Raw genomic sequence first — 25522 nt, 5'->3', positions numbered from 1 at the left:
TATTATCTTGTATAACATACATGTATATGAGGGCCTCAGGGAAGATTAGTAATTGTAACTAACTGTGTTTACCCTCTTTAAATAAAAAAAATATTATTATTATTATTATATAATTATAGATCTGGCAAAAAATGTAAAGATCAAAGAGAAGAAAACAATAGGTCAAAGGAAAATGCCTCCAAATAAGCATGAAAATGCACAAGTCTCATGTTAAATGTGTGAGACTTACACTGTATTCCATACAATCAGCAATGAAAGAGTTTGTTTCTGCTTCCGTTGCGTTTCTAGCTGTCAGTATCCGTAGGCCTCCTTCCATGTCTTTGACGTCCAACCTTTAGAAAATCAATAAAAACACCATTAGAAAAGAAAAATGTTTATCCATTTTTTTTTTTTGTAATTAAAATTACATTCAGTAAAATTTTAAATAATTTTTTGAAGCCCATAGCTGCCATCTTTTCAAAATGCCCATGGGGGTTTTGCGTGCAAGATGGCTGTCATAGTCCTTAAAAAACTTCAAGGGGACCTAAAAATATATTTTAATGTTGTTTTAGGCTTCTTCATACTTTTATAAGCCTAATGTCATTGTAAAATTAATTGTTTTGTTTAAAATTGTGGACAAAATTGCTCATTTAAAATTTCAATTTGGGAGCCACCATGGGGGAAATCCCCTGCAAATAGTGACAGTTGACAGGTATGAAAGCCCCTATTTTTTTTTTTATTAATTTACAATACAGAACTTCCTATTTTGGAAAAACCTTTGACCCAAAAATCAGCATCTGATGGAATTATTAACATAGCAAGATAGCAAAACACAATTTTTTTTTAAAAACAAGAATGTGTCCCTAGTACACGGATGCCCCATCAGCATTATCATTTTCTTTGTTCAGTGGACCATGAAATTGAGGTAAAACTCTAAAACAGACCAGAAAACATAATGCCCATAAATGGGGCATCAAAAATTCATCCTCTGAAACATTAACTATTTTCACTACATACTCTGATGCCTCCCGTCTTCGTCTTCTACGGCCTGTACATGTTCTCTTCTTCAGGTTAGATGCTGTCAGTAACTGATAATCTTCACATGTTCCCGGAGAAATGTAGCATGCAGTCAGTCCTATAGTGGTCTTGTAAGCTGTAGCCGATGTTGTTGTGTCCAGAGTAAAGTTTAACTTGAATGAGCTAGACAATTCTTCAACCTGTTCGATTCCTGTAAAAATTAAATTTAAAATTCTAATTCAATCTTTTAAAAGATTTTCATTGTGGTATTCACTGTTTAATTGATTATTTCTTTTGATATATTTTAGCTGTGGAAATGCTTCTTCAAATAACCTTGAAAAAATTAGTAAAAGAAAAAACAAAAAATACCTGAAAATTATTTACAAAAAAAATGAAATTTATCAAGGCCTTATAACTATTTCAACCCTTGTAGAATAATAAATGATCCTATTAACAAAGTAATACCATTGATTGAAGCCAGTCCTGTCCTTGTCCATGTGTGTCTCTCTAGGGTGTAGTCAATTTGATCAGTACATGAATCCAAAGCAAATGTCAGTTCTGTGTTACGTGTACCAGGTACAAAGTCCAAATCTAAACAACATGTGACACTGAAACAGTCAGCCGCCATTTGACATCTTGTTTGAGCAAAGGTGGTAAAGCTTACACCAGGACATCCTGTTAAAGTATAATAAATAGCATCGTCTTTATTTTTCATAATAGTATTTAGACAATGATAAAGACTTAATAAAATTAAAGGCTGTTTCCAATTAGTAATTCACCATTTAAACATATTTTGGAAACTGTTGGATTTAAAATATGATAAATGTTACCATAATACTTTTTATGGCCTGAGATTTTTTCTTTAAATAAGGTCATCACCTGCATTTTCATAGGTTGACAGGTCTGTATTTAGATGAAAGTATAATAACACCCACTTAAAAATATTGTACAATTTTTGTATGCTTAGCATCTTGTGACAAACAAGTAAGTTCTCCAATGCAGGTTGACCAAAGTGAAAAGAATGAATTTGGTCTGCTACTTTGGTTAAGGGAACTAATTAGTGGAATTATTTTGTATAATTAGATAAAGACATCAAAAATATTGTATACGGTGGTAATACTTCATTCTTTATGTTACAACATGCATGTTCAATCATAATTAAAAAATATCAATACAAAATACTTAGTATAATTTTACCTTGACCATTATAAATAAGAATAATTAGTTATACCTTGACCATATGTTCCTGAAGAAAACTGTGAACAAACTGTTGGTTTCCAGTAGTCAAAGGTTATTCCTGTCAAAATGTAAAATATTGTAATTGTAAAATATTGTAATTGTATAATATTGTAATTGTAAAATATTGTAATTGTATAATATTGTAATTGTAAAATATTGTAATTGTAAAATATTGTAATTGTAAAATATTGTAATTGCTGCATAAACTTTCTCATTAGTTTTACATTTCTCCATATACATAGCAGTGATATCATTTATTGGCAAAAAAATCAATTTTGGCAATCAAACCTGAAAAAGGCAAGATAGTACAACAATTGATACTGTTTTTAAGGTATCAATTCGTGTAACTGCATCTAGAAATTTTAGATTATAAATGACACTTTTCCTCGTTTGTCAATACAAATTGTTCTTTTTAGAAATGTTGTATATGTAAATCAGAACAATGTCGTTGTCTCATTTCTGAGGGGCATCAATTACATCTTACAAAACTTGCAAAAAGGTGAGAATTTTCGCTCATCTATGAAGACCTCACTGTGACTTTGAGGCAAAGGACATCAATAAAAGCCTTGTTCCTTTGCTTTTTTTGTGTTTATTTTTGATGTGCATGTACTGATATTTTGTCAAGGATGGATACCTGTTTCTATTCTATTACGGAAATTTTATTGTGAACATTGAGTAGCCAGCTGGAAGAATTATCTCTAAATTTGATGAATTCAGTTTACCATAGATATAAAATGTGGTATGAGTGCCAATGATACAACTCTCCATGGAAGTCACAATCTGTAAAAAGTAAACCATTGTAGGTCCAAGTACAGCCTTCAACACGTAGCCTTGGCTCATGCCAAACACAAGGCTATACAGGACCCATAATTGACTAGTGTAAAACAATTCAAACAGGGAAACCAACGGTCTAATATACTGTGGATTCATTATTATTCGTTGGATACCAATTTTGTTTTTGAGGGTACAGGTGCACCACTAATATAAGTGTTCAACAAATTACAAATTACAAATTTTCTATCAGGTTGAATGCAGACTTTGGCAATCCACAAAATTACATCGCCACAAAAAAGGCAAATTTTCTTTCATGAAAATTGGTAACCCACAAAAATAAACGAATTGAAAGTAATACATACCATAAAAAGGTAGGTTTGGCTGTGTACACTCAGGATAGTAAAGTCTATTACTGGTAAATATGGTATAGTCTTGTAAACATGACCCTGCACCAGACTCATAACATAATTTGATAGTTAAATCAACATTGAAGTGTTTCATTGATGCCACATGATTTACACGATACATCACTCTCAAAACTCCATACAGGTTAATGTTCTCTGTTGTGCCTGTAGAAGAAAATTGAAATATTATTTCTTTAAAACTGATGTAAGGAGGAACATTAATTTTGACAAGTTAAAAAAAAATATGAAAATCCATCTCATTAATTTTATATACCTTTAGTTTAAACATATTTATTTATAGTGGATTCGGAAACAAGTCTTGCAACTTATATTAATCCCTTTCCATACCTTTGATGACATAAGTAACTATCAAAGTATTTGTTTAATATACAAATAGTATTTCTTAATTCATAAAACATGACAGATTGTTTATTGCATAACATGAAGAGTATTTCTTTAATTTTTATGAAAAGAACAAAATCATTAAACCTGAAATGACAATATTTTGTAAAGCTAATAGTAAAGAACATATTTTAAAGGTTAAGGTCATTATTAAACTCAAAATTTACTATTTGCCATTGAAGAGCAGAATGAATGGATAAAAAATATTTCCTGCCATTCCTTTCACAAATAATCTAGATTAGATATGTTGAAACATTCATGCATCACTTATGAGTATTTTTACTAGCAAGATATTTTGTGAAAAAACATGGGTGCTTAGTAACATACCCCAAGCATAGTTCAGTAAATCCTTCTCAATTATCAGATTTTCCAACTGTATCTTCAGTGTGTATTTACATGTTTGCATGGTCACGGCAACAAAAAAGTCTCGTTTGAGAACATCAGACTTGGCACAACATGAAACAGCATTACAATCAGTAGACATATGACAAAGTAATTCTGTTGAAGGTAGGAGAGTTAAGTCCCCTGATGATACATTGCTACATTCTGTAATAGAGTATTTTTATAAAGTTATGTATTCGTAAAAAAAAATGCAGATGTTTTTATATATGATTGAAAGAGAGAGCCCATTTAATAGAATTGAAGACTCCTTGAAGCAACAAGAGTACAATTTTGTCATCTATTTTCAAAATGCAGCCACTTAACAAGATATTCATGACTGATCATTTTAGTCACTATATTTATATAACACTGAAAATTAATCTTCTTAGTTTATATTTTTTGAATCCAAAAGAAGTTTTCAAGTTTCATGTAAAGGCATCATCTGCAATTTTGACAAAACATTTTAATATAATAACTTGAAGCAATATTTTGACCACTTGACCCTTTCTATCTTTGTTTCTATGATACAAACCATTATTCCATCCATCTACAGCCCCAACATAGGGTGAACCAGTAAAGTTACAGATGTTGGAATACTCCATAAAGTCATCTATCTGTAGTAACTGTAATAAATCATCAGCATCCACTATAGACATATTTGTTAACCCTAAACTTCTGTCTGCTAACCATGTAGATAGAGAGAATTCTGTAAAGAAAACAAAGACATTATATCAAACAAATATCTAGATGTTTTGCAGGGAAAAAGTCTATATGGGAATTTTCATCAAACTGTAAATACAGGATCAAAACTGTATTGTATGCCCTTAAAACAAGTCTTTAACTTTCGTTTAATTTCATTGATAAGTTCAAAAATTGTTATGAACTAAGGTTCTGAATCTCTCATGCAAAATTGACCAGAGAACATCTTTATTCCTTATAGACCTTTTCACATGTTCTGGTATTTAAACTTCATTGGCTTTCAAATGTTTTTACCTTGAATGTTTCTTAAAAAGTTAAATACCGAAAATCAGTTTCGACAATATTTATAAAGTTTTATTATAATTTTTAACCTGTCATGTTCTTGCCTACATCCTTGATCTCTGTATTGAAATCACAGGTTTCTTTATCAAAGACCGTCTTATTAAAGATGGTGTATTCCTGGTCACATGTCAATGAGGTATCGCCATTCAAGCAGAACTTTATTGACATTGTTACTTCATACTGGTTACTTAGCATCAGATTGCTAACTTGGTAACTATAAATAAAAGAGAATGACATATAAATACAGCAAGTTTGACATATATTCAATATGTCTCCCATATATGCTAGAACTTTTGAAACAATTAGATGTAAACTTTAGTTTGTCTCACATTATCTATTTGATGAAATAAAATTATTCCTGAGTTACTTTAATTGTTCAGAATTTAAAAGTAAAAATACCTACTTATTAATCGAATTTGTATTAATAAAATTTTCATATCTGTATTTTCTAATTGATCATATTTTTTAGTTAAAAAATAATTAGCTGAGACATTTAATGGATGGAAGGACATGAAAATATAATGCCCCTCTTCTGTAGTTTACTTACTTTATTTCAGCTAAGCTGTATATAGAAAATTTGGAATTGGATCCAAATTCATAATCATGTAATGATATGTCTGTTTCCAGTTTGTCCACTTTAAGTCGTAGTCTATTACCACAAGTGTCCAGAATCATTTTATATTCCAGTGATGTATCAAGCTGAGGCACATCAACACAGCATCGTACCCCATTACAGTCTGTGGGGATACTACACACGATGGTATCAGCTTCGGTAAAATTATTGTGTGAAATTGATAAACTGCAATCTGAAAAAGCAAAAAAAATAAATTTGTATATGTTTACAGTTTGCAATATATACGTTTATAAAATCTTATTATAATTATTATTAGAGGAACAATTATTTAAAAAGCTCAGCAAGCCTCACACATTAAATATTTCGATTTAACTGTATAGAGTGGGAAAATACACTTGTTGCAGTGATGGAATCTATATATTTTACATTGTACTTATCTTCTATATAAGTGTTCAAAAAATCAAAATAACACTAAAAGTTTTCTAACATAATACATACCGTTATTGAAGCCAGTTGTTGCATTTGTCCAATTTCCTGTCATAAATGGATCCATAACATTGTAACACTTGTGGTCAAGACTGAAGTAATTATTGACCTCAAGGTCATCGGTCAGCTGTAATATGGCCCATTCTGGTAATGGTGAAGTATCGGCTGGAAGACCAACTGATGACACCCAGGTACTATAGGAAACTGTAAGCAGATATTCTATGCTATTACTTTGTGGTAAGGTGTAAGTGAAATATTTTGCTGTTGAAAAGTAATGTTTTGAACACTTTTTAACAAATGAAACCCACATCATTTTGAGAATCAGTTAACATTTCTTGTATTATAAAGTGGACATGAAGAAACAACTTTGTAAAATGTTTACTCTAAAAATCATTCTTTTTTAAAAGTAAAGAAAGAAAAAAGCTTAATGAAAGGTAAATAAATTAATACTCACACTGGGGATTAATAAAACCTGTTGCCCTATCACACTCTTGCTTTACAAGTTCAAAGTTTGTGAGGATTGTTTCTTGTAAAGCACATGCACCGTTGGCCTCATAACAAGCCATCAAGTCCATGCTCACTAAATACTTATTTCTTGTTATCAGGTTGTTCACTGTAAACCTACAATACAATGTCATGTTTTATACATAAACTCTTACAATTATGCACTATGTAATTATAACTTTTCATATTTGTTTTTTGTCACAAATTAGGTTGTTGGTTTTCTTATTGGAATGGTTTCATATTTTCATATCGGGGCCATTAATGGCTGACCATATGTTATGGGTTTTTCTCATTATTAAAGGCTGCCTCTAATTGACTTCATCAACTTAATTTGCAATTTGGTGAATAGTTGTTTCACTGGCAATCATACGACATCTCTTTAGTTTAATACACGAAACCAGTGGTAATAAAGTGATATGATAATTTTTGCAATGTGCAGACAAATATGTAAACCATTGGTTGTATTGTTTTTTTAGATTTTAATCGTCACTGCTATAATTTAATGTTTTAAATTACCTAAGGCCATACACTCCATTTAATTTGTACAGTTCCTCCGTTCCTAAAATATCAAGGTATTGTTAATATCATTTATAGAAGTGGAATTGCACATTCATTCATGTACAAGCAATTTTTGTTAATCTTATTTTCATCAGTAGTTTAAAATTGTACATTTAATACAGGTAAAAATGTAATAACTTCTTCATTATTTTATGCATTGTTTCTAGACTGTGGGAGAACTTGTATCAATTATATCATGAAAATTGAAAATTTATTTATACATTTTTTTTAAAAATTAAAATAAAATTTGAAATCTTTTTTTATTTTCTGTCCTGAAATTTACTATGACATTTTTTCAAATTTTGAAGGCTTGCTAAAAACATATATAAATAATTACCCCAAACATAGCCAATCAAAGAAATGGTTCGAGTCATTCTCTCGAGAGTAACAATCAGCTCTCCTTTACATGAATCTATATGAACACTGGTCTGGATACTTCGACCTACTTCTGTTTCCTCAAAACAACATGTAAACTTTTCACAGTTATTATCAACGCTACATGAAACTGTATTGGCAAGTGCTGGCAAGCTACTTGTAGGCACATCAGAACAAGCTGAAAAAATAAATTATATATAGTATGCTGATTTCATAATTTATATATAATCTTACAACTGTATAAATATTGCTAAGTCCATGTTTTAACGCAAAATTACCCCCAAAAGATTATTGCCAATAATGTCACTGGGTGAGTACTGTAAACCAACTTATATTCGCGGATACTTTTATTTCGCCTTTTACCCTTACTAGTCAACTTCGCGATTTTTTCATTTAAATGCCGTAGCTTAATATTGAAAGCTCCAAGTTTAACATATTTGCGACGATTTATATTCGCGTTATTTTTCTACTTGTGAAAGTCACGAAAATAAATCGCAAGCGAAAATAAGTTGGTTTACAGTATCACAATAATAAGAACTCACATTCTGAAATCTGATACATATATCAGTATACAGATTTACTTGAAATCGCAATAATTAGTCTACCATTTTTCTAATTTGAAACAATAAATGCGCACAATTATTTCTGAATATACAGTAGTCGAAAAATTCAACTTATGAGTGTATCATGTAGGCTTTCAACTGTATATCCTAACCCCCTCCCCTAACAGATAAACTGTCAACTGTATATCCTAACAACCAGATAAGCTGTCATCTGTATATCCTAACCCCCTCCCCTAACAGATAAGCTGTCAACTGTATATCTAACAACCCCTCCCCCCAAACAGATAGGCTGTCAACTGTATATTCTACGACCCCTATTACTCTGTTCACTAACCTGTAGTCCATCCATTGGTGGGCGAAAAATACAAGTTATCATCGCTTCGATCACATGGTGTAGCTAGCAGGTAATACGATACAAAGGCTTCATCCAAAAACCGAGACGCATCATTGCTTTCCAAGTTTCCAGAGATTTGATTATCAGTCTTAAAATGGGCTAAAGAAAAGTCTGAAAAAAGATAAATATACTATAATGACATTCTTTCAAATTGCATTACCATATTTTGTGTTTGTATATGTGCATTTTATGGATAACCATGAACTTACCATTTAAGGTGGTACCTAACACTACAGGGAGGTAACTCTGTAACATCACCAGTTTAATTTTTCTGATTAAACTTATGGTTCAAATTATTTGAATTTTTTATATTTTTGTCAAAGGGTCAAATACTTTGTCAAAATTTTTAGAAAATTAAAGGAGCCAAATTAATTTTAGTTCAGGTGTTGAGTATCACCTTAAGAGGTCTTTGAAAGGTTTTAGCCATTATTACAGTAAAAATAATGAGCAAGAATATAAGATCAATTCTCTTGAAATACGTTTAAATTTACCTATTTTGTGTGGTATTTATTAGTGTATTCACTATAACATAAGTTAGAATTTTATGTAAAAATATAATAATGAACTTACTCTGATGAACGAATCCTGCGTCCCATGTACATTGTTTTTTGGGAAGAAGGACATTTTGTGCTATGACATAATCTTGCTCACAAGCCTGGGAACTCTCAGTACAGACAGAAATGTTCATATCTATCAGGTAAGCATGTTCTGACTCAATATGATACACAGCAAATCTATAAAACACAAAATACAATTCAATAAAATAAAATAAGGAGAAAAATGTATATAACTATTAAATCGACAGAAATACAAATAATTTCTGTAGAAACAATCCTCATCATTTCTTTCTTTTAAAATATTAAAGGTCCTTTGTCTTTCAAAAGTTCCCAATGTAATGCATTTCATGTCTGTGCAATAAAATGTTCCAACAATCAATTTTATTTATTCATTTTTTGGCAAGATAAATTTCTTAAACATCCTTAACAAATATTTGCAGTCACATACATTAGAACTCAACATTTGAACCCAAAACCATGAAATTTTCTTTGGATCCCTGAAACATCAATTCTGGACCACAACCAGTTTTAGATTCAATGATTTTTTTTTCATATGACTTACTGTGTTTTGACTATTCCTCCTAAGGAGAAGTTCCTCTGTTCACCTAAAATAGATATTAAAATAAGACACTGGTATCTCAAATGTCACAAAAATAAGTTTGTTTACTGCACTAGACAAAGCAACAAAATGAATGTTCATGATTTATAATATTTGTCTAATTTCTTTACCATATTACTACCAATATACATTCTATAATTATTTCTTAGGAATGATTTATAATTGCAATATGTAAGTGTAGTGGGAATATTTCTCGTATTTTCAGGGTTAAACTATAAAAAGTAAATTAACATAAATAATCTAGGCAATATAGAAAAGATGTACTGACATAAGAGGTCTCTAAACACATTACACTACTTGACATTAGCTCCAAATGGAGCTTTCATAAAAAGAAGCTATATTAATAGGGTGTATCAGCGGAGATAAATGTGAAAGTAATAAAATAGAGCATATGCCAATACACATGATTAACATCCCCAGGTACTGTTAATCATGTGTATTGGCATATGCTCTATTTTTATAACATCAATAACCTACCAAAAGTATAGTCTCCCATAGCCAGTGTGTACTGGAAGTTTTCAATTCCAACACTGATAACAAAATCACAGGGATCTAAGTTGACAACCACGTGGAAAGGTCTATGTAACTTGGTGGAGTCAACACAACACTCGATTTTCGTACAGCTTGGTGTCACATGACATGTTATATCCGTGTAGCTGCTAGGAAGATCCTGTACCGTGGTTTTCAGGCTGCATTCTGAATGATATAAATACTTCTTTTTCATATATTGAACATAATATATGAGATGAACTTGTTGGATATCTAATTAAAAACAATAATATATAAAATCAGTAGTTTTGTTTCTATTTTTCTCATTGTTGAATTACAAGTATGGATTGTAAAATCTGAAATCATTATTATCTTGGTGCAATAACAGAAATGGTCAACATCATATTAATTCAAACTTAATAACACATCTTCTGATTGGACTAAACATTTGTTTTACTTATAACATGTCTGCTGATTGGACTATAAACACTTACCATCAATCCATCCACCAGCAATAGATGAGTTAAACTTGGCACTGCTTCTACTACACTGAGATTGACTGTCTTGTAAATAAGGAGATAATCCAGTCTGTTCATACAACAAATATTCTGCCCACAATGGTAATGGGTCACCGATCGTCAATCCTTGATCTCCTTGCCATGTCTCCAATGAGAAATCTGTAGATAAATCATAACAATTAGAATAACAGAATAAGAATATTTCATTTCCAATTACAGGCCCTTTATAGAGCTTTTATCTCATAACATACAAATACATAAATCATATGGTACATTGTTAAAAAAAATTAGCTATTAGCTTGTCAAAGGTTTAGTTTTACAATGATTATATGAATAAAACAATATATTCTAAGTGAATAATTTACCACACATTTCCTAGGACCATTAAAAGCTTTAATTTGTTTGACATGATTTGGCATGTGGACGTTTTATTAACTTTTTCAATTTAAATATTTTGATCCTCTAAAAGTCTGAAATCTTACTTGGAATATGGTAGTCAGTTTTCCATTCACAAATATCTTTAGGTAATCTGGTATTGTCAAACACTGTAGTGACCATATAACACGGCTGTCCATCCTCGTAACAGTACGATATATTCATACTGACCAAGTACATACTCTCTCCTGGTATATCTTCAATCATATAACTAGAAAATAGAAAATTAGATGTCAAGAACTTATGCTTAAGATCTAGATTAAGTATTTGTATGCCAAGGTTACATTGATGACATCTAAAGGTCATCTTCTATTTTTTCTATAAAATGAATCTAGGATTAGAAACCTGACAACATGCATCCCTCATTGAAGATGCAAAATTTAATCTTCATAACAAAATTGACATAATATGGAGACAAATATTTACAGACACACAATAAAACATGCTTGAACTGAAATAGTGGAAAAAGTAATAAAATAAAAAAAGATAACAATAATTTAACCCAACACTCACTCAATCATGACTGATCCAACAAGTGCAAACTGTTTCTTGGTTCCTAAAACAAACAAATGGCAAAGATTTACTAATATTTTATTTCAATTAAGCTTACCAGACTGACACTGAATAAACTTATGTAAGTTACAGCTAAGATGTTTGATTCAAAGTTTGTTAGTATTAGCAATGATATAACATGTGATAAAGTTAACAACAAATATTAATGTAACAGAAATCTTCTCTATTTTATGATTTTCATTATCATTTCTATTGAATATAAATTTTATATGAATTAAACAATTCAAATTTGAAAAAAATTGCAAAAAAAAAAAGGTTTGTAAATCTGGAGACTATTTCCCTCATTTTATTCAGCAAACTATCCAACTGTAAAACAGCACTCATTTAATTTTATCGAATAAAAATGTGGTACCTACCTTCCATGTAATGGATCAATGAAACATTTCTATTGAAACGTTCAATTCCAAGATACAACATTTGTTTACAGGGGTCAATATGTAGGTACGTCCTGAATGACCTTGAGAGGAAGTCAATTTCAGTACAACATTCTACTGCAGTACAAGCTGAGGTCAGGTGACATTTTGTGGAATCTGTGATGTTGGGTAAACTGACAGTCTTTGTACAACCTGTAAAATGCATCAATATTAAATATAGTTTGTTGGTCTTTTGAGTTCTTAAATTTTTAACTTAAAGAAGGATACCTTTTTCTGAATTCAAAATTTTTGATCAATATAAAAAAAGATTTAAATTGAAACCCTCACCTAGATTCCATCCAGCTGTATATTGTACATCAGTCTGTTGTCCACACTGATCTGTCTGTAAATAGGCAGCAATGTGAAGGTCATCCAGGAATGATGATGCCGCCCAGTCAGGCAGAACTTGTCCGTCTGCTATTCCATTGTCAGCATACCACTGGGTCTTAGAAAAACCTGAAAAATAAAATAGAAATCAACCAATCAAACAAACTGATCACATGTAGTTTAGATTGGAAACTTTACAAAAAAAAGGTTGCAGATCTTTTGCCCTTCATTGTTGTAACTTAAAAGTATACTAAAATAAAGTATTTTGTTGATCCCTGAGTGCTTTCTCCACTTATACAATCCATATATTTTTCCAAGAACTTTAAGATACAACATTAGCACCACATGTCATAAAATTGACATCAAATGCCTTATTAATAAATTGAAAAAAATACTGAAAAAAAGAATACAAATACAAAGCACTGTTCCTTTGCTTTTGTTTTGTTTTTTGATGTGCACATACCAATTTGGTGTCATTTATTGATTCCCCTAATCCTTTCTATTAGACAAGAGATAATAAGAATAGTTGAAAATGATGCATCCATACCTGTTGTTTTGAATCCTTGATCATAGCTACAGACTCTTTTAGGTAACTTAGTGTTCTCCAAGATTGTAAAGCTGTTCTCCAGTGTACAGACAACGCCTGATGTCTCATAACAAAAATAGGCAACTACATTTAACAGATAATAACGCTCTGTGTACAGATCTTCAATATTATATCTGAAATAGAAATAATATGTCGACATTGATTGATTCGTTTTTTTTGGTGTCAAAAATCAATGCTGGGTTTAAGGTCTTTGGTCTCATTATGATAAACCAAAATTGTTTATCATTCATTTTATTATCTTTAATCTTTCATTCCCTTCCCATTTTTCAACAGAACAATTTGAATGGTAATGTCTAACAGATTTTAATTGTTTCTCTTAATTTTATTCATCAAAATATCATGTACTTACTTCAGACGAATAATTCCTTGTAAATTGTAGTAATGGTCTTCTCCTACAAATAAAAAAAAGAAACATAAAAATTTAGTCATTTTAATAATTTTTCTGCATATCCCCCTTCCCCACCCACAAAGGTTCAGTAAAGACAGGTTTTTTATTTCATGCAGGGCTTGGTTTACACAGTTTTTTCTGTATCTATTACAAAACATCTGTCGGATAATATAAACCTTGATAGAAAAAGACAATTTATTATTCGTACTTTATTTGGCCTTTTTAACTTTTTTTGGATTCAAGCTTCACTGAGGAGTCTTTTGTAGACGAAACGCGCGTCTGGCGTATACAATCAATTTAGTCCTGGTATCTATGATGAGTTTATTTATATACATATTTCTAATCATCAATTTATTCAAATCTAACTAATTATCCATTTCAAATATAACTTACCATATTCAAAATCACCCAGTGTTCTGTTGTATCTAGCTCTCTCTATACTGATACTGAGCCTGTTAGAACAGGGATCCAGTAGAAGGGAGAATTCAAATGACCTCTGAATCACTTCATTCTGTATACAAGCTTGAACTCCTGTACACATTGTAGTTATGTGACCATTAACTTTGTCTGATAAAGTTGGCAATGTTAGGTTGGCAGCACAATCTATAAAAGGAAAGAATACATTAAAAACCTGACTGCTTTTTTGAAATTTGCGACACTTCATCATGGTAAATTGCAACATTTGAGTAACAGGTGCCATTTAACAACAAATTTCACATCTTTTAAATGGTATGGTTTATAAATTACATGTTTATTGCAACTTTTTAAACAATAATAAATTATTGCAAAAATAAGATAAAAGAACGTTAGGTCCTACTGAAAATCTCCAATTGAAATTTTTGCTGCAGAAGGAGATAACAAATTTCAGGTTTTTAACAGCCAACAGCTGACAGCTATCAAATAAGATAAGCCTCGTTTCATACCTTGTGTCCATGATTGATTGTTATACAGGGCACCAGTTCTGTTACACATTTCCTCCTGCATGAATGGTGCCAAGTTGGTATCTTCCATAAACTGTAGTAACAAGTTTGGTGTCATGGTTTCAGTAGGGCCATGGTTCCTGTTTAACAGATATGTGTACAGGGAAAAACCTGAAATATTCAACAAAAAATATTTTAATTTAAAATCATCATAATTGATCATAGTGACATAATGAAAAGTAAGGATAGTTAACATTTGAAATTAACAGTTTAAACAAAAAACATACATAAAATGGATATCAAATAAATTTGTACTTGGTACAAAGAAGGAAAAGTAGCCTCACATATTTTAAGGCATTGTTTGATTATTCCCTTCATATTCTAAAAAAAAAAGTGACATAAAACAAAGTACATACAAATTTATCAAATATTTCATAATATGAAAGTTTTCAAATAATCAATATTCATCTAATTTTGTTGCTAGATACAAGAAGATGTGGTATGAGTGCCAATGAGAAAACTCTCTATGCAAGTCACTATTTGTAAAATTAAACCATGATATTTATAAACATTTAAGTACTAACAAGATGTATGGAAATCTGAGCTCCAATCACATTGCTCCTTAGATAAACAATATAAATACTAACCAGTTATATGGAAGTCTGAGCTCCAATCACATTGCTCCTTAGATAGAATGGCTTTGTCCATCAGTATGGTGGCTGCTGTTACATTTCCAGTTGATTCATATGATAATGTCAGATTCATAGAAACTAAATACTGTCTGGACTCATATAGATTCTCTATGACAAAGCTGTAGGGAGAAAAAATATTCAATATTGGTTCCTTTTACTTTACATTTGTTTGATTTTGGTCTATTCAAACAGAATCATGAAAGAAGTAATTATTCTAATGGATTTTGAGCAGTCAAGTTGCTTTCTCAAAGATATTTACCTCTTTCATTTAAATTACTGTAGTCTACTTAAATATCAAATATAAACAATCCATATAATTATAATAAATTCAGAGGTTATTGTGATCATTATAGTTCCCAATCTCTGACCACAGTGTTTTTTTAACAATAACATTTACATTTAAGAATTGCAATCAACACATACAGGTCGTATTTAAACAAAAATATGTCCATAGTACATGAATGCTGGTTGCTATGTTCAGTGGACTGTGAAATCCGGACGAACACTCAGACTGAAAAACATAATGCCTCTAAGTGGGAATTAACAATAGAACATTTTATCCTTTGATATAAATGAGTGTAATACTTACTCCATTTTCAACAATCCAAATAGGTCCATACTCTGTAAAACTCCTGTAAATAGAAACAGACAATGTTAGTTAGTTGGTATCAGCTATACAGCAAAAACTGATATTCACATAATTAAAATAATAAAAAAAAGATTTTATTGTTGATGTGATTTAAAATGTTTCTCGTTTTTATCTAGATTAGACAGTGGTTTTCCTGTTTGAATGGTTTTCTCATTGGCACTCATACCACATCTTCTTATATCTTTTTGAAATGAATAAGGCTGAAAGTATATGTAATATTGCAAGAAAAAGTGAGGAAAATAGAAAGAATAAGTCCAAGACAATTTCAAATTATAAAAATCTTAAAATCAATTCTAAATATCCCTGACTAGAACTTACCCCACTGGTAGTCATGGAAGGGAACTTTGAACTCCAGTTTTTCAATCCTGACTGACATTTCAAAGTTACACGAGTCAATCTTCAGCTCTGTCTCCATTGGTGTACCCAGCAGACCAACTTCATGGCAACATTTGATAAAACTACAAGTGGCAGGTATGTAACACTTCATCATAGACGATGGTAAGTTCTCCAAGTTAGTAGCTGAGCATTCTGTAACGTAGATATAGTATGTCATGAAATGTTAAGATATCAAACCATTATCATATAGCCTAGTCTACTGTTATCAAGCAGAATCAGTCAAGGTTCCATCTGACAAGAACATGTTTAGGTCAATGTTTTATTTAGTTAGCATGGCAGTGAAATATTATAACCTTCATATTTTCAAGGTTATGTGTTTTTAAAAAAAATAAAGAATTGTCTGACAAGCATGATTTTTTTTTACAAAATAAAATTTCCTTTTTTGCATGAGACCTACCATCTTTCCATCCATTGATGGCTCCTTTGTATGGTGAATTGTATCCCTGACAAGGTATGTCCGCCTGGTAAGGTCCCACGTAAAGAGCCTCTGTTAGTTTGGCTATGTCTACTGGGGACAGCTGAGCATCAGATGTAATGTTCATCTCATTTCTCCATTCAGACTCAGAGAAATCTGTAAAATAAACATTATTAAAGTAATCAAATATTTTCGATCATTTTCTCATTTCAAATTGTACACTAGGTGGTTACATAACCATTTTTTTCATAAAAATTAAAACACATGTTTGGAACTACTTTTGGCACTTGAAATATAAGAAAAATGTATTTAGTGGCATTAAAAATTATGAAAAAAACATTTGTTAAGCTTAAGTGAAAAATACTTCTTGTATATAAACCCTTCTATTGTTGAAGATGTATGCTAATCTTTTAGTTTTGAGCATCAATAAGTTGCTTTCTCATTTGTCAGATCTAACATATAACTAAATTGGCAAAAGACCAATTTGACAGTTCCTAAAAATCGGGGTATAGGTTACCAACTTACTTGGGTCTCTGAAGCCTGTTGTCCACTGACATGGCTTCTTATGCAAAACAGAACTATGGAACACCATTGTTTCTAATTCACATGGCGCTAATGTCTCGTAGCAAACACTGATATTCATGTCAACAAGGTATTGGTACTCGCTGGTAAGATCGTAGATCACATAGCTAGAATAAATATTAAAATTACACATATCTTATCATGAAATACACATGTTTTAATATCTTTACAAGGAAATTAACTAATGTTGAACAATCAAAAAGTATATAAATCTAAAATATCTTAAAAAAAAAAGATTATACCCAATCTAAGATCCAAGTAAATTTAAAATAAGTACTTCTTTTACAATTATTTTATAATAAACTTTTGAAAATAAAACTGCTTATTTTAACAAATGTCAGTCACTCTGGTTATAAAAAAAATGTTATTTTGGTTTTGGATACTCACTCCACTCTAACAACATTTTCCATGTAAAACTGTTGTAAACCTCCTGTAATAGACAAAAATATCATATAGACTATATACATTGTTTAAGGATGTACTATTATAACGAAATTAAAAAAATCTAGAATTTAAATTTGTTAATATAAATCAGTAGAGAATTGTTAATAGTCAAAATAGGTTAAAATATTGATAGGTTATGAAACTCATTTTGAGTAATTTAATTTTCTAGTTTACCTTCATATAAATTTCACTTCACTTCAGTTTTCTTATCTTAATATTAAAGCATAAAAATGACTTACCAAAGGTGAAGTCGTACAAACTTCTATTGTGCACCAGAGAATCAATGGAGAGAGACAAACTTTGTTCACATGGGTCCAGAAGGAGGTTCACATCAATGTTACGGTTCAGTACTTTTGTATACACACAGCACGTAACACCAGTACAACTACTGGTCACTTGACAGGTAACATTGTCATGGAGCATTGGCTTGTCGATAGTCAACGGACAACCTATAATTACATTTTTAAAATTAGAGTTAATATTCTCTACCATTGATTTGAAGTCAGCAATTCAAATCTGTACAGTAAACCGTATACCTTTCATATTTTCTATTTTGTATCACAGCACAAGAACTTTCTCCAATAATTTAGGCAAGATTTATTTTGAGAATGTAAAGAACAAAATGATATTGATGCTAATGAGACAAAAACATGCAGCAGAAACATAAGAATTCAAATTTCAAATTGCAGTTTTTCATCAGAAGGTTAATGTTACTGACCTCCTGCTTGCCAGCCTGGCGATGCTAAGGTACACTGAGGTTCTTTCTTGTACTTGGCAATGTTGAGATCACTCATCAGAAGAGTAACAGCATATTCTGGTAGATAGCCTGTGGAACTTAATCCCAAACTAGACTTCCACTCAGTCAGGGAAAATCCTAAAAATATAATTGTCATATGTATAAAAAAATAAAATGAGATGGTCATCATCCATTGTGATCCATTGGTATTATCAGAGAGGAACATCCAGGGTTTTTGAATTTAAAATAAGCTTTTATTCACAAAGACAATAGAAAATTCACTAATGCACATCTGATATAAGTGAACTTCAAATCTTATAAAGAATGAGTAACTGTTGTCTACATATGTTGCAATCCCTTCTGACCTTAATTCTTTATATTTATATTATTGTAAATTCAGATATTATTGCAATTTTGTCATTTTAGACCAAAATGCAATTGAAAAAAATCAAGTTTTTTCAGATAAAAAATGTCGAAATGCTAGTTTAAATAATTGCAATTATAACCCTGTCACATTTTTCTCAATAATAAAAACATTGTAATAATTGTTGAATTTTCAGTATTACCTGGAATTGCAAATTGTCCAGTAGATGTACATGTAGGTTTGTCTATCTTAAGACTACTAGCTACTACTCTCTGTACAGCACAATCAGCATTGGACTCTAAACATACACTCAGTGTGACACTCAACAAGTAAGACCCATCTATTGGTAGCTCCTCTATCATGTAGCTGTAATGTAAACAAACCATAAAGTATCCTCATGATAATATAAATGTCAATTTGTAACCACTTTATTAATTTTTTTCATATCTAATTTATCTGTTCCAAGAAAATTTCAGAATTGTGTATCAATAATATTTATACAGATTACTGATTTTTGAAGAACAGAAAAGTTCCTGATATTACTTCAAATGTTTCTAATGAGAAAGTATTAATTTGACATGTTATTTTTCAAAATTTTCACTATTCTACATGCTAACTGCTTGTGAAAAAATTGTTCTCCTCACTAGTGAAATAGTCATTCTCAGTAAATAATTGTTTGAATTTGTGACATCAAATTTTCTTGGTTTCTTCTAAAAATAATACTTACTCCATTTTGAAGATACCATTTACGTAGAACTTATCTTGAGTACCTGAAATGTACCAAGAAACAACATATATGTATACAGGGTATATCATTTGGTTTATGTAACTGATAAAAGATCATGCATTCATAGAAGTAAACAATAGGATAGTTGATTTAAAAAAAAGTATCTCTTGTTTGTGCAAAATTGTATGAATGGAAAGTTAATAATAAACACTACAATTAACAGAAACTTTTTGATAATCTAATATTCAAATTATACATAAAGTCATAAATTCTATTTTCAATCATAGACTTTTCAATATTTGAACTCACCAAATTTGTAAGTTAAGAGATTCTGTTCGTATTCTAGACCTTCAATGGCGACAGTCAGTTTGTTTTTACAAGCATCAACAGATATTTTGTATAAGAACGACCTTCCAATGACCGCTGCATCTACACAGCACTGGAACCCTGTACAATCTGGTAACGTGAAACAGGTGGTCTCTGTTGGTTTGATATATTCCAGGGTCAAGGACTGAGAACAACCTATTAATAATATAAAGCAGAATTAACAATCCAGTCTCATTGTATCGATTTTCTGCTTAACAATCTAAAGGATTATGGGTAATTTTCTTAAACATAACGGTACACCAAAAGTCAAAATAATGTTACCCATTGGTTGGCTATTCCATGTTTAGGATGTTTTTAATCAATTAAAAATTACTAAAAATCCATACTTCTGGTTTAGAAAATTAAATTTCAACCTTTTATCTCCTTTTTTCTGATTTTTATTTTTTTATCATTTAGATTTTTATTTTTTACTTCAAGACTAATTCTCTTTGCAATATTAAGGAAAAACAAAGAAACAAACTTTAATTTGTCCTATTGAAAAAAAAATTGCATGAAGAAATATCTAATACTTGCCTTAACAATTATTGAAATATTTCCCTTACCTTTCATCCATCCATCGTAAGTTGTACCAAATGGTGAAGACAGTCTGTTACATGAGGGCTCCAGAAGATACTGTGACACGCTGGCTGTATTCAAAACCTGCTGTACAAAGTAACTAGGTAGTGCCCCAGCTTCTGATAGATGGTAAGTCTGTTTCATTGCTTCCAAAGAAAACCCTATAAAAGTATAAATGGAATTAACCACATACAGCTAATAATTTTGTACTTGATGAAAGAATGACATGTGCTGCTCACTCCCTTGTTCTCTACCCATAATAATTAATATAATGACTGCAACTTCTTATTCTATATGATATCCACACTTTATGAAGAATAACCTCATTAAAAATATATGTGTTTATGTAAAAAAAACACTAAATTACCTTGTAAAAATTGGTTGTACATTGTTAATTAAATAAAATACAACTTAAAACTTATTGCTAAAAAAACAAATTACATTGTAAAAATTAGTTGTACATTGTAAATTAAATAAAAAACAACTTAAAACTTATTGCTAAAAAAAACAAATTACCTTGTAAAAATTAGTTGTACATTGTAAATTAAATAAAAAACAACTTTAAACTTATTGCTAAAAAAAAACTAAATCACCGTTTAAAAATAAGTTGTACTTTGTAAATTAAATAAAAAAACAACTTAAAACTTATTGCTAAAAAAAAACAATTACCTTGTAAAAATTAGTTGTACATTGCAAATTAAAGTTAAAAAAAAAAAACACTTTTAAACTTATTATCTCCCTTTGATAATAAATCAAGAACAAGATTGACAAATACATTATGTACACCACACTGAGGCTACTAGCATCGACATACCTGTAACTGCAAAGTCACTGGAGAAGTCACATGGTTTCTTGTGAAGTAAAGTGTTGACAAGAATGTTTACAGGTCCAACTTCACATGCTCCAGACGACTCGAAACATATGCTCAAGTTCATGTTTACTAGGTACAGGTTCTCAGTCAGTAAGTTATTGACGGTGAAGCTATAAATGTTCAAAAAGATAAATTATACATTTGATTTTCTTTAACAGAACAGCACTTAATCCAATGATTTATATACAAAAAAAATCAAGTCTTTAGTATATCTAATCATCTTTCAAAAGATATAGAAAGTATATAAGTGACAAAAATGAGATATGGAAAACATTTCAATAAGAAAAAATTCTGGTTTTTAATATCATATTAGCCAGTTAATCTATTTGGTCTTTGACCAGGTATCGAATCAAATACATTTGGACATAATTACAACATGGGAACAAAAAGAACTACTTACTCTAGTCTTATAACTCCTTTCAACCAAACTTGCCACAAATCACCTAAAATGAAACAGGAAGATTATATCAAAACTGTATCCTATCAAAAGTTTACTACATCTTTTATACACTATACTTATAAAATAAGCAGCTACGCAAATATCTTTTATGCTTCAGTAAAAGTTGTGTTTATATTGTTTGCTTCATTTTTTTAATCTTTTATTAATTCTTAATACAAACAGTACAAGTTATAAACTAAAGGTTCAAAGCTAAACAAACTTAAAAGTATCTTTACGTTGTAAATCTAATCTAAAAGACAATACTTTATACAATTTCAGAAATTAAAATGACATCATTGAAAAAAGGTGTGAAGGACTCAAAACAAAATGAATACATTTATAAGGTTATATTTATAAGATGGCAAAGAAGCACTGTTAAGATTAATCTTTAAAAAAATTCTTTAATTTTGAATTTCTCCCAGTAGACATTCGTTGCATATGTGTTTTGTCATTTGATTTTGCCATTTGATTAGAGAATTTTAAACCTGAGAGTTCAGTATTTTTGTGCTTTTACTTTTTGCTTGATATTTTTACCATATTGTTTTTCCAGTAGTCCCACATTGAAGTTCATTTTCTCTATCTTTACCACCATACGAGCATGACAGGGGTCAATATCTACAGCAGCATGGAAACTCCTGCCAAGTCTTGGTGAGTAAATACTACAGTCTACAGCTGTACAATGGGGTTGGAGAGTACAATTAGCAGCAAGAGAAATGTCTGGTAGCTCTACCATGCCCAAGACACATTCTGAAAATAACACGTGGGATTTAAACATTTTTTATAACATTATATCAGTGGCAGTTCCAGGGGTTAGAACTCCCCCTTTTTTTTACCATCAATACATTTGAATGAGGACATATAGTTGAAACTACACCTTTTTTTATCTGTGGGGGTAAACCCCTTTTCAAAAATGGGTTGATCCACCCCTGTGTATGATCTTTAAGTAAGAAAACTTACAACAAAGTTGTTACAAAAAAGTCAAATAAATAGTGTGAAATGGCAGCTCTTGATACATTTGAAACCTGATGATTAATTTGTTTCAGGGGAACTTACTCTGATATACTGTGTCATATTGCTATGGAGACATGTGAAGGGACTTACCATTATTCCACCCGTTACTACTGACATTAACTACAGTGTAACCAGTAGGTTGATAGAACTTGGCAATGTCAATGACTTCTTCAGGGTCATACTGTGTTAAATTGCTATGGAAACATGTGAAGGGACTTACCATTATTCCAGCCATTACTACTGACATTAACTACAGTATAACCAGTAGGTTCATTAAAATTGGTAATGTCAAGGACTTCTTCAAGGTCATACTGTGTTATATTGCTATGGAAACATGTGAAGGGACTTACCATTATTCCACCCGTTACTACTGACATTAACTACAGTATAACCAGTAGGTTGATAGAACTTGACAATGTCAAGGACTTCTTCAAGGTCATCTAGTGCATCACCTGTAAGAGGTGTGGCATCTGTATACCCTGTAGTGGTGAGCCAGTTGGTATAACTAAAGTCTGAAAGAACAAGATAAAAACACAATTATTTCAATGCAATAGAAAAACAAAGGATATGGATGTGTTCACATCTGATAGGTAAAGAAAGAAGTTCAGGAATATTATTCATTGAGTATGTTAATGTTAAACATTCAAACTGTATCGAAAAAAGTTCCCAAATGTCTTCTTTATAATTACTCACAGTTAACCATGATACTAATCTTATTTATTATAATCAATTTGGATTTACCTGCATACTTTTACTCTATTTAGCCAGTAAAAACTCTTACAAATAGAAAATATTGCTCTATTTGTGTCAGAAAATAAAGATTCTACTGTTTTCTTGTTAAGCAAAATACATTTTTACATTGAACATACCATTAAGGTGGTACCCAACACCTTCACTAAAATTAATTTGGCTCGTTTAATTTTCATAAAAATTTTACAAAGTATTTACTTTGACCCTTTGACAAAAATGTTAAAATTTCAAAAAATTTGAACCACCCGTTTTATCAAAAAAATACACTGCTTATATAGCAGTTTGACAAACACTTATTTTGATCATTGAGAAGCTTAATATTCCCTCAAAACACAACGTAATTAAAACATTTAGCTGATTTTACAGAGTTATCTCCCTGTAGTGTTAGGTACCACCATAAATAAAACAGATTATATACCTGACTGAGTAAAGTCTATCTGTGTATCACATGTGCGTTTAGGCAACAATGTATTCTTGAAAACTTGTGACATAAACTGACAATCTTGACCACTACTCCAACAGATGCTGACCGTCATGTTGACCACATACATTCCACTATTCACCAGATCATCCACAGAGAAACTACAAATACAAATCAGAAACTAATGGTAGAACTATACATAAAACTTTAGTTTGACATCATTTTAAAACTTGACATCATTATGAACATGTACAGTAAGTGACCAGCATCATTGTAAACTACAAACATACTTTAACCTTATACAAAATCAAGGGACTGATGAAAGCACAGACAAGGAAATGAAATGTTCTTTGCTGTCAAAGGTAAAGCAAAAATATGGTCTGCATAAAATGTTGTCTTTGGGCTGCGCAAGGTGTCTAAGTAGGGACATATTTCACTTCTATGCACTGGTGCGTATAAGATGTTTTCAAGTAAATTAAATGGTTAGTAGCCACTACCTGTAAGATCTTCAAAGACCCCTTTGTAGTTTTTTTCTAGGACAGTCCTAACAGTAAAGTAAAGTTAATATTCCTGCTTGCCTTCACATTTATTTACTGAAACAGTTTACTTATAATTACCTGACTTTGTAGATACCACTAAGATCTAACTCATAACTCCTCTCTAAAAGAACAAAGAATAATACATAGATTTTTATCATCTCATATTTCTAAAAGTTACAAACATTGTAGATGGTATACATTGATATGTTTTCTCCTTTTTATAATGACAAACAGTTGACAATATTCTCCTTATAGGTAACAACACAAAGTCAAAGAAATGGTTAATGTTATATTTTACAGATTTTTATAACTAGGTACTGTAAATTCAGAAATTATTGCGTGCATTTATTATTGCGATTTTGTCATTTTAGACTTAAATGCAATTTTAATTTTTACGATTGTGAAAAAAATCCTGTTAAATTCATATAAAATATTTCAAAATGCGAGAAATTATTGTGTTTACAACTCAGTCACATTTTTTCGCAAAAATAAAAACCTCGCATTAATTTTTGAATTTACAGTAATTTGGTATTGATGCAGTCTTTACTTAAATCTATTCACACATTTTTTCAAATCAAGGCAAAAACTTTTGAAGAATGTACACATTTAAAGACTATATGTTGACAAAGATATCACTTTTGTGTTTAGCATCATTGGGTTGTTGTCTCTTTAAAGTATTGTACACAAATATTTTTACAATCAAACAAATGATGATTATCAAAATTACCAACCAATTACAACACATAAGTTATTAATCCATACTCACCAAAGTCAAAGTCTAGGAGAGAGACTTCAAAGCTGTATTTCTCTACCCCAATCAGTAAGGTGAATTGACAGGGATCCAGTTTAAGGTAGATGTTGACGTCACTCATGGTCTCTGGGTCATTGATACAACAGGATACCTCAGAACATTCACTACCAATCAAACAAACAATATCACCGTCCAGAACACTTGGGGACACTATCAATGTACAGTCTGTAAAACAACATGTCATAATTATATAAAG

The 25522-nt window shown here is 30.7% G+C and overlaps 2 protein-coding genes across 2 annotated transcripts in view; both read right to left on the bottom strand.

The window, feature by feature from the left end:
* Positions 1–17332, bottom strand: part of LOC134727444 (uncharacterized) — a 70894-nt gene extending 53562 nt beyond the window's left edge. Inside the window, exons 1-31 of the mRNA XM_063591827.1 lie at positions 17215–17332; positions 16672–16845; positions 16197–16406; positions 15819–15861; positions 15185–15348; positions 14541–14708; positions 14011–14220; positions 13579–13621; positions 13170–13342; positions 12584–12751; positions 12239–12448; positions 11823–11865; positions 11357–11520; positions 10851–11033; positions 10345–10563; positions 9811–9853; positions 9262–9425; positions 8632–8802; positions 7697–7912; positions 7318–7360; positions 6752–6918; positions 6310–6501; positions 5785–6043; positions 5267–5451; positions 4729–4902; positions 4143–4361; positions 3372–3578; positions 2228–2293; positions 1462–1671; positions 997–1207; positions 230–332 (exon numbers count right to left, since the gene is read on the bottom strand). Of these exons, the coding sequence (XP_063447897.1) occupies positions 230–332; positions 997–1207; positions 1462–1671; positions 2228–2293; positions 3372–3578; positions 4143–4361; positions 4729–4902; positions 5267–5451; positions 5785–6043; positions 6310–6501; positions 6752–6918; positions 7318–7360; positions 7697–7912; positions 8632–8802; positions 9262–9425; positions 9811–9853; positions 10345–10563; positions 10851–11033; positions 11357–11520; positions 11823–11865; positions 12239–12448; positions 12584–12751; positions 13170–13342; positions 13579–13621; positions 14011–14220; positions 14541–14708; positions 15185–15348; positions 15819–15861; positions 16197–16406; positions 16672–16845; positions 17215–17332 (4920 nt within the window). The remainder of the gene's footprint in view (positions 1–229; positions 333–996; positions 1208–1461; positions 1672–2227; positions 2294–3371; positions 3579–4142; positions 4362–4728; positions 4903–5266; positions 5452–5784; positions 6044–6309; positions 6502–6751; positions 6919–7317; positions 7361–7696; positions 7913–8631; positions 8803–9261; positions 9426–9810; positions 9854–10344; positions 10564–10850; positions 11034–11356; positions 11521–11822; positions 11866–12238; positions 12449–12583; positions 12752–13169; positions 13343–13578; positions 13622–14010; positions 14221–14540; positions 14709–15184; positions 15349–15818; positions 15862–16196; positions 16407–16671; positions 16846–17214) is intronic.
* A 1093-nt stretch (positions 17333–18425) lies between these two features.
* Positions 18426–25510, bottom strand: LOC134727443 (uncharacterized). The gene is made up of 12 exons (XM_063591826.1): positions 25282–25510; positions 24594–24636; positions 23974–24137; positions 23156–23317; positions 22329–22541; positions 21756–21798; positions 21299–21465; positions 20472–20645; positions 19852–20064; positions 19543–19585; positions 19018–19181; positions 18426–18589 (listed from the first exon to the last, which is right to left on the bottom strand). The coding sequence occupies exons 1-12, from the start codon at positions 25508–25510 to the stop codon at positions 18426–18428; spliced, it is 1779 nt and encodes a 592-aa protein (XP_063447896.1).
* Between the last annotated feature and the right edge of the window lie 12 nt (positions 25511–25522).

This window comes from Mytilus trossulus, chromosome 8 (genome assembly GCF_036588685.1).
Source record: "Mytilus trossulus isolate FHL-02 chromosome 8, PNRI_Mtr1.1.1.hap1, whole genome shotgun sequence".
Lineage (NCBI taxonomy): Eukaryota > Metazoa > Mollusca > Bivalvia > Mytilida > Mytilidae > Mytilus > Mytilus trossulus.
The sequence above is the reverse complement of the archived record's forward strand: the minus strand, read 5'-3'. Positions and strand labels throughout refer to the sequence as shown.